At 49.1% G+C, this 10,309-nt stretch overlaps 1 protein-coding gene across 3 annotated transcripts in view; it reads left to right on the forward strand.

Annotated features, from left to right (window-relative positions):
- Positions 1-3,376, forward strand: part of JDP2 (Jun dimerization protein 2) — a 45,408-nt gene extending 42,032 nt beyond the window's left edge. For all 3 annotated transcript variants that reach the window (XM_061429495.1, XM_061429494.1, XM_061429496.1), the window contains exon 4: positions 2,239-3,376. In XM_061429495.1, the coding sequence (XP_061285479.1) occupies positions 2,239-2,424 (186 nt within the window). In that variant the 3' untranslated portion in view covers positions 2,425-3,376. The remainder of the gene's footprint in view (positions 1-2,238) is intronic.
- Positions 3,377-10,309: the final 6,933 nt, after the last annotated feature.

The following is a 10,309-nucleotide window of genomic DNA, read 5'->3' on the forward strand; positions in this document are numbered from 1 at the left end:
CCCCCTGAGCATTTTTTCCTTCTTTGAGGCTTTTCTCCCTCAGCGTCTTGTCCCGAGGACTGCACATCTCAGCAGTTGTGAGTCCCCAGGCGCTGTGCTGCTTCCACAGATATGAGTACAAGGAACAGCTCAGTCAGCCTGGCTGGTGTGGGGAAGACAGCAGCCTTGAGGCCAGAGGCCCTGGGGATCTCTCAGCCCCGGCAGGGAGGGGCCACTCAGCCCATCACAACCACAGCCCGTTCTTTGTCTGATGCGGGTTGCCTGGGCCTGGCAATGGACCGGATGCTCCTTGTGCGCTAAAGGATGTCTAGGAGCATCCCTGATCCCTACCCTCTGAATTCCAAGGGCACCCACCCTCCCCAGTTGTGACAACACGAAGTGTCTCCAGACACTGTCAAATGTCTCCTGGGAGGCAAAATCGCTTCTAGTTGGGAATGACTGGTCTCAACCTTTGCCAGCCTTTGGGTGAATTCCAACCTCCACACTGGTTATATGTTTTTAGATAGAGTCCAGGAAATACCAATTCAGGCGCTTCCGTATTTTACCGTGTTGACTCCCGAGCATTGAACTGGTGTGCCCATCACCTCTCCACATCACAAACTTGTAAGTAAGTAAGTGAAAGTCACACAGTTGTGTCCGACTCTTTGCAACCCCTTGGACTGTACAGTGGGAGAAGGCAATGGCACCCCACTCCAGTACTCTTGCTTGGAAAATCCCATGGATGGAGGAGCCTGGTAGGCTGGGGTCCATGGGGTCGAGAAGAGTCAGACATGACTGAGTGACTTCACTTTCACTTTTCACTTTCACACATTGGAGAAGGAAATGGCAACCCACTCCAGTGTTCTTGCCTGGAGAATCCCAGGGACGGGGAGCCTGGTGGGCTGCCGCTTGGGGTCGCACAGAGTCGGACACGACTGAAGCGACTTAGCAGCAGCAGCAGCAGCAGCAGCAGGACTGTACAGTCCATGGAATTCTCCAGGCCAGAATACTGGAGTGGGTAGCCTTTCCCTTCTGCAGGGGATCTTCCCAACCCAGGGATCGAACCCAGGTCTTCCGCATTGCAGGCAGATTCTTTACCAGCTGAGGCACAAGGGAAGCCCAAGAATACTGGAGTGGGTAGTCTATCCCTTCTTTAGTGGATCTTCCCAACCCAGGAATTGAACCAGGGTCTCCTGCATTGCAGGCAGATAGATTCTTTACCAACTGAGCTCTCAGGGAAGCCCCATGAGCAAGAAAACTCCCCATAAATCAAGTCAACATCCTTTCCTCACCCTGGAGCCTCTCCAACTGAACTGGAAGTTCTCTGGAAATCTCACTTGGGGTTATTTAAAACCACATTTTGGATCCAGAAGGGTGACTATTGATTGCCTCCCAGTGGGCAAAGATTCTAGCTAACAGGGTATAAGGAAGAGACTCCTTAAATAATCATAGACCGATAACCAGGAAGCACATGTTTTAGGAGAAATTACGTGACCACACTGGGCTTGTGGATGCCACAGGCCAATATATCCCCAACATGCATTTATCACACATAAAGCACTTTCTGTGGCACTGCCATCGTGGGCCACCTCTAACCCCTCTGTGGACCCTCCACGCATCTGCTCTGGATCCACTTGACCTCCATTCTTCTCCCACCCTTTGTTTTTTGTGCAAAGGTCCTGAGGCAGAAGAGTGTTTGCTATATTTGAGCAACAGCAAGGAAGCCCCTGGGCTTCCCCAGTGGCTCAGTGGTAAAGAATCCACCTGCCAATGCAGGAGATGGGTTCAGTCCCTGGGTCAGGAAGATCCCCTGGAGAAGGAAATGGCAACCCACTCCAGTATTCTTGCCTGGAGAATTCTACGGACAGAGGAGCCTGGCAGGCTACAGTCCATGGGGTCACAGAGAGTCAGATACGACTGAAGCAGCTAAACAACACCAGCAACACAAAGGAAGCCACTGTGGCTGGAGTGGATTGAGTAGGGGAGGAGAGGGGAACATGAGCCAGGCTGGCCCCAGGATATACCCTAGATTCATCCCACTAACAACACAGGCCAGTGTCTGGTATGACGGGCAGGACCTGAACAAAATCAGTTACTCCAGGGGACTCTGTAGCAGATTCTGTGCTTCTCCAGGGGGAAACTGACAGAAAATAGACAAAGGCCAGCCTGGAGCGCCCTGTGACTACCTAGGTGGAGAGCTTCTCCCTGGAGCTGGTCCCCACTGAAAGCTTAAAGCCTCATCTCTGTTTTTGCATGCAGGAATCTGAGCGGCTGGAACTCATGAACGCTGAGCTGAAGACCCAGATCGAGGAGCTAAAGCAGGAGCGACAGCAGCTCATCTTGATGTTGAACCGACATCGTCCCACCTGTATCGTTCGGACCGACAGCGTCAAGACACCTGAGTCAGAAGGCAACCCTCTGCTTGAGCAGCTTGAGAAGAAGTGACCATGGGCTGGGAGGAGGAGGACAAAGGAAGAACGAGGAGTAGGAGATGGCAAGAGGGAGGAAGAGGAGGAGGGCACCAGAGGGCTCTTCTTTGGTGTGTGAAAAACTTTACACCAGAGGCTCAGCACAGCCAGTAATTGGCCGGGCCTTTTTTTTTTTTTTTTTTTTTTTGTGAAACTCAGATCAGCCACACAAGGGGAAGAGCCGGCTGATGAAACCCAGAAGGACCAAGCGCTGAGACCAAAGTAGACTCGAGGGTGGGGCTGTCCCGCTGGGGCCCAGCTCCAGAGAGACAGGACAGAGGCACCTGGGGCTGGAAAGCAGCCTCAGGCACTTCTCTGGGCTCTCCACCAGGGTACCCGCTCCAGGGACCTCCGAGCAGCCAGGAACAGCCATGAGTTGCAACCAAACACTCGGCTGAGGATCGAACTGAGTGACACGGCCATCTGCCTGCCGACCCTGATGAAAGGCTGGAGAGAGAGGGTCGAGATGCGGGGCCCAGCGGGGCCCTGCTGGGGAGCGGCAGCTGGGTGCACCCTGGCCGGCCCTGCTGGAGTTTGCTGTGGGCACGAGGCGCAGGCGCCCTTCCAAAGCACATACTCACTGAATGTTTACAGACTGGCTGTCCTGGCAGGGCTTTCAACTGCACATGTTTTTTATACTTTCTTTTTTTTTTTTTTTAATATTTTTTACAAAAAAAAAGATTTTATACAAGCAATATATATATGGATTTCTATAATCACTCGATGTGATACAGTATAAATATGCTATGGTTTGTTTGTTACGAACAAATATCCAGCAGTTATGGTCATTGTGTGTAACTTCTAAGTACTGTAGTCTCTGGGTGTTAGGGGGTGGCCGGGGAGGGGGTGGGGTGTGTTTCCATCCTGGTAAACCCTTCATAGTACTCAGTCCTGTATCACTCAGTAAACGTTACTCTTACTTACCCGGCCACCTCTTGTAGTGTCTGCCTGGGGAATGGGGGTACAGGGAACACTTGGTCACCCGTGGTGTGTAGTGTTAGAGAATGTTTGGAGCATCTATCATGGGCCCTTGGTTTTCACAACAACCCTTCCCAGGTAAGTCTTTATATGCCCATTTTACAGATGAGGAAGTCGAGGCTCAGAGAAGTTATTATATATATATACACAGTACTTCATTTATTCACTCAACACACGTTTCCTAAGTGCCAGCCGGGAGTGTGCCAGGTACTCTCACAAGGCGCTGAGTAGTCGCTGGGCCCTGCATTTATGGAGCTGACGGTCATGAGCTAAATCTTGTATGTGCTCCATATACCGTTCATTTTCACAACAGCCTTGACAGGGAGCAGCAATGGTCCCAATTGGTAGATGAGGAATTCGAGGCCCAGGGAGTTTAAAACTTGCCCTGCTGAGGACTTAACAGAGTAACTAGCATATATAGTCTCATTCACTTCTCTCAAAACATGAAATAGGCATCGTTGCCCTTCATTTTGTAAATAACTGAGGCTCAGAGAGGGTATGTGACTCATCCAAGGTCACCCAGCTAGTGAGGAGCAGAGCTGATGCTCGAACTTTGCTTCCCAAGGCCCGTGACTCTCCCGCTGTGGCCAGCTAATTGTGTGACTGCCCCCGTGAGGGAACATCTCACCTGATTAGAACAGGAGGCCTAGGAGGCCATGGTTACAGGGCCAGTTTCTGGGAGGGCTGGATGGAGTTCCAGGCTGTGCCACGATCGTGGAGTGGACCAGTGATGTGAGCAAATGGTGTGGCTGTCTCAGCCATGCCCTCACCTTCACAGCTGAACACCCGCCCTGAAGAGCAAGAAGGACTCAATGCCATAGGCAAGAGCTGCCGTTCACGTGGCACCTGATGGCTCACAAGGCACTTTTATGCGTGTTACTGCTGCTGCTAAGTCACCTCAGTGGTGTCTGACTCTGTGTGACCCCATAGACGGCAGCCCACCAGGCTGCCCCATCCCTGGGATTCTCCAGGCAAGAACATTGGAGTGGGTTGCCATTTCCTTCTCCAGTGCATGAAAGTGAAAAGTGAAAGTGAAGTCATTCAGTCGTGTCCGACTCTTCTCGACCCCATGGACTGCAGCCTACCAGGCTCCTCCGTCCATGGGATTTTCCAGGCAAGAGTACTGGAGTGGGGTGCCATTGCCTTCTCTGTTTATGCGTGTTGCTCGTCTGATATTCCAGCTCTAGGAGGTAGATGGGATAGGGGTTTCAGTTCCATTGTACTAGCTGTGCAAGCTGAAGCTTACAAAAATTAATGTTTGAGACTTCCCTGGAGGTCCAGTGGTTAAGACTCTGTGCTTCCAATGTAGGGGATGTGGGTTAGATCCCTGGCCAGGGAACTGAGGTCCCATATCCTGCATGGTATAGCCAAAAAAACCCCCAAAAATAATGTTTATGCAGCTGGAAACAGGTAGAACCAGGAGCTGAAGCCTCCTCTCCTACTGCCTACTGGTGTGCTCTCTCTCCTCCATCACCGGGGCTAGATAACTAGCTGTTGCTGGTCAGGCTTCATGACAAGGACAACAGTGAGCTTGGGTTGCTTCTCACGTCTTGAATGAGGACTTCCAGGATGGACAGGAGCCAAGAAAAGGTCATTAAAATGCCTTTGGTCCCTAACTTCCTCATCTCAGGTCCCTCTACCCAACACACTTGGTGTGCCACCCCTACCCACTTGGCAACCCGCTCCAGGCTTCACCTTAGAAGCAGGGCCTGTCAGCTCCCTGGCAGTTGTGGTGGCACACAGCAAACCCCCAGGCTGTAATCCTTTGACACTCGCCAAGCCTTAAGAGAAACAAAGATGTGGACTTGCAGGCCCCTCACATGAGCTGGTGCCCGTTCCAGCAGGACCACCTCCCACCCCTGGCTGTGGTTCCTCTGGTCTTGTCCTGGGAGCTGCCAGCCTGTACCTACCAGCCTGTATCGTCCTTCGCCTCCGAGGACAGGCTGTCTCCCAGATTCAGTGGCACGTGCTGTGCCGAGACACACCCTTCCTCACCAGGACCCCTGCTCCCTGCTGTGGGAAGCCAGAAGTCACAGTCATCTGTCTCATAAGAGCTAACGTGCTTGGGTTTCCTGTGCACCTGGCGTGTTAGATGCGCTACCGTGGCCAGTCTGCATGACCTTGTCAGGAGGTAGGTACCATTGTCCCCGTGTTGCAGATGAGAAAACCGAGGCACAGAGAAGGAACTTGCCAAAGGTCACAGTCCTTTGAGTGGCAGAGCCAGAATGTTCTTCTAATCTGACTCCAGGTGTAAAAAGCTGGACAGAGCTTCCCCCTGGGGGAGACGCTCTGTGTTTTTGCTGTGACCTCAGTTTTGTGTGTGGAGGCCAGGGGAGATGGCATGGGTTGAGGATTCCCAGCTCTCAGACACCCATCTCCAAGTGTAAGTACAGAAGACCCACTTTAAAGGCTAATAGGTTCACGATCCAATCTTCTACTGACTAGCCACGAGCCTCAATTTTCTTATCTGTAAAGTGGGAACAGTAACAATCTAAGTCTTTTTTTTTTTTAATAGGGTTGTTGTCATGGTCAAATACGGAATGCGTGTAAAAATGTTTTCAGAAACACAGAGCTCCACAAAGTGGCAAGTCTCTTGCTTTCTGTTAGCATGAACAGTTGTTAACTACTACACAGTACAAACCACTTGAATATCTTTTATTCCCTAAAGGTGGCTGCAGCGTTAGTGTTCTGGCCATGTATCCAGTTCCCATAGCAATGGACGCTGGGATACGAGAGTTTGCTTGGCTCCTGAACAGTCACAGCCAGCTATATGGGATTCATCATCCTCTCCCTGGGCTTTCTTGTGCCTTCCTGCCCAGTGGTCATAAATGAGATGTGTACCACCTCTGCCCAGGGTTGCTATGAGAATCAACTGGGCAGCCTGAGAAGGATAAGACCCATTAGCAGATGGGCAATAGCCAGCAGTGCTGGTCAGGATTCAGATTAAAGAGAACTAAGCTGTGCTGCCAGTGGGAAATTGGTGCGACTGTGCAAAGCAATTTGGCAATAACCGGTGGCACTAAAGCTAAACCCATCCTTTGACCTAGCAATTTCCCTTCTAAGTGTACATTTTTGGAAGAACTCCAGCATAGGGGCACAAGGAAAAGTACAAGCACATTCAATGAAGCTTCATCTGTATTTAAGAGAAGTTGGAAACAACCTAAATACTGATGAACAGAAGAGCAGATAAACTGTGTTTTCCTAAAATTGAGTATTGTTCTGCAGGTAGCTAAAAAGGATGTATCAGAACTACAAGCATCAGTGTGGACGAACCTCAGAAACACACTATTGAACTGGAGGATGGGAAGCACGTTCCAGAAGAATATATATGGTGTGCCATTTATGCAAAGTTTCCAAACATGGAAATTGATCCTTTATTGTTTATGGGTACACACAGATCTGGGTGATAGAGGTGTAAAAGCATGCATAGGAATGCTATTAATATCAGAATCAGTAACAGGGAATTACTCCTGGAGAAGGGGAGGAAGCGGTTTGGGATGGTATCTGCAAGGCTATAGAGGATACTGGGTTTCAATTGTACATGTAACATTTCATTAACTTTTAAAAATCTGAATCAAGTGTAGAATAATGTTTGCATTTGTCAGAGATGGGTGATGGGCACACACATGTGGGTTATCTTTTCCAACTTCTCTGTATGCTTGGTGTATTTCCTAGTAAAAAAAAAAAAAAAAAGAACAAGCCACAAACAACACCAATAGAAGGTTTTGTTTTTCCATCCTTTCCTTGGTAAGCTCAGGAAATAAAAAAATCTGAAATTACAAAACTGTAGCAACATATGCTCTTTGAATTTATGCAAATTTTAATTGCATGCCTTGAGGGAGAGAAAGTTGATACAAAGAGTGTGATTTGTTTAGCTGGCCCTTCTAGTTGATAAGCGGTGTGCCTGGTGGTGAGGGTGCCCTGGGGTGAGGGCACCTTGGGGATAGTTGATCTGCACCACTTCAGTGGGCCCTGGTACCTGTTCTCTACATAATGAGCCATGGAAGGCATGTTCAAGGTTAATTCGGACTCTATCTTTTCTTGTTAGGTCCTGAATTGTCAACCCAATCCCTGTGTAAAATGCAACTCCACCTTTAAAGGCAGCTTTAAAGCAAAGGGGGAGCCTTTTGAAGACCCATTTGCCCAGGGTATTGGATTCCTATTGCTGCTATAACAAAGTGCCACAGATTTAACACAAATTTTCATACTTTAGAGCTCTGAAGGGTGGAAGTCCAAAATGGGTCTCGCCTGGTTAAAAGCAAGGTGCCAGCAGGCTGTATCCTTTTTGCAGGCTCTGGGGAAATCTATTTTCTAGCTTTTTCCAGTTGATAGAGGCTGCCCACCTTCCATGAGCTCATGGCCCCTTCCATCTTAAAAGCCATCACTGGCTGGTTGAGTCTTTCTCCTGTCAATCACTCTGACACTGACATTTCCTCCTTCTCCCTTCCATCTTTTAAAGACGCTTGTGATTATATTGGGCCCACGTGGATACTGCAGGATACTCTTGTTTTAAGGTCAATTTTAAATTTCATCTGCAACCTTAACATTCCCCTTGCCGTGTGACATAACATATTCGTATGTTCAGTATTTGGAAGGCATCATTCTGCCTATTTGGAGAAGGCAATGGCACCCCACTCCAGTACTCTTGCCTGGAAAATCCCATGGACAGAGGAGCCTGGTAGGCTGCAGTCCATGGGGTCGAGAAGAGTCGGACACGACTGAGCGACTTCCCTTTCACTCTTCACTTTCATGCATTGGAGAAGGAAATGGCAACCCACTCCAGTGTTCTTGCCTGGAGAATCCCAGGGACGGGCGAGCCTGATGGGCTGCTGTCTATGGGGTCACACAGAGTCGGACACGACTGAAGTGACTTAGCAGTAGCAGTAGCAGTATTCTGCCTATTACAATAGGAATCTAAGAGTTGGAGATTCTAAACGCCAGCCCTCCTCCTTCCCTAGCAAAGAGAGGCTGTTTTCTGTGTAAGTGCCGTGAGGATGGCGTCTCTACACAGGCAACCCCAGCGCCTGGCACCTAGAAGCAGTCCTAGAAATCAGACCCTCAGGGACATTTAGGATGGGATATTCAGACCTGAGTCTGTTTGCAGTGACAGTCAGTGCGGTGGCGAGAATCCCTGACCTGTTGTAGTTCCTCAGACTCTTCTGTGTGGATCGAGATGTCATATGTGATACGGGTAAAAAGGCAAGTGATCTCTGGGGCAGCTGGATGGTATGGGGATAAGTTAGAAAGTTCGAGTCAGTTGCCCTTTGTTAACCATTTTGAAAGCCTCAGAAAAAGAAAATATAAAGCTTGAGTTCAGTTCAGTCACTCAGTCATGTCTGACTCTTTGTGACCCCATGGACTGCAGCGTGCCAGGCCTCCATGTCCATCACCAACTCCTGGAGTTCACCCAAACTCATGTCCATTTGTTGGTTGGTGATGCCATCCAACCATCTCATCCTTTGTTGTCCCCTTCTCCTCCTGCCTTCTATCTTTCCTAGCATCAGGGTCTTTTCAAATGAGTCAGCTCTTCGCATCAGGTGGCCAAAGTATTGGAGTTTCAGCTTCAACATCAGTCCTTCCAATGAATATTTAGGACTGATCTCCTTTAGGGTGGACTGGTTGGATCTCCTTGCAGTCCAAGGGACTCTCAAGAGTCTCCTCCAGTTCAAAAGCATCAATTCTTTGGAGCTCAGCTTTCTTTATAGTCCAACTCTCACATCCATACATGACTACTGGAAACACCATAGCCTTGACTAGATAGACCTTTGTTGACTAAGTAATGTCTCTGCTTTTCAATATGCTATCTAGGTTGGTCACAACTTTCCTTTCAAGGAGCAAGCTTGAGTTAGGCAACTATAAACTGAAGATGCGCTGTGAAAATCAGAGTGCATTTTTTGGTAGTATTTAAGGAGATACTTGTCTCAGTCACTCTGTGCTGAGAGTCAGGCCCAGAATCTAACTGTAAGGGTGGCAGACCCATTAAGAAGAACCAATGTCCATCCTGGAACTGGCAACCCCCTCCAGTACTCTTGCCTGGAAAATCCCATGGACAGAGGAGCCTAGTAGGCTACAACCAATGGAGTTGTGCAGAGTCAGACACGACTGAGTGACTTCACTTTCACTTTTCACTTTCATGCATTGGAGAAGGAAATGGCAACCCACTCCAGTGTTCTTGCCTGGAGAATCCCAGGCACGGAGGAGCCTGGTGGGCTGCCATTTATGGGGTTGCACAGAGTCGGACACGACTGAAGCGACTTAGCAGCAGAAGCAGCAGCAATGTCCATCCTTGAGAAATTTTCAGTCTCAAAGTCAGGATGCTAAAAGGGAAAAATGTAGAACCTTGAGACCTGAAATGGGACCTTTGGATAAATGAGACTCTGAAACTCTACAATCCCTTGAGCCCTCTGGACTGGCAGAAGCAGTCCCCTGCCCCTCAAAATCAGCCTCCCCTTGCTTGGAGATCATGGAAAGATTGCTCTCAGAGCAGCATGATGTTTACCCTCAAGATCCACCTCTGCTACACTCATTACTGCCAGGCAGATAAACAAGGTCACCTCTCAGTTCAGTCCAAGCGGGGAAAAACAGTCCCTGCTCCAGAAGGACATCACTTATCTGTTGAAAGAACTTCAGGGCGTGGCTGATCTGTATTATCAGGCATCAGGACTGATGATCTGTATTATCAGTCTTTATAAGTGATTTAAACAGCCACAAGGGCATGACTCAGCCATTCTCTCTCTGAGGCTGCCTGTGTCTACCCATCCATACTGTACTCTTTTTTCCTTCTACTACTACTACTAAGTCACTTCAGTCGTGTCCGACTCTGTGCGACCTTATAGACTGTAGCCTGCCAGGCTCCTCTGTCCACGGGATTCTCCAGGCAAGAA

The sequence above is a fragment of the Bos javanicus genome, chromosome 10 (genome assembly GCF_032452875.1).
Source record: "Bos javanicus breed banteng chromosome 10, ARS-OSU_banteng_1.0, whole genome shotgun sequence".
Taxonomy (NCBI): Eukaryota; Metazoa; Chordata; class Mammalia; order Artiodactyla; family Bovidae; genus Bos; species Bos javanicus.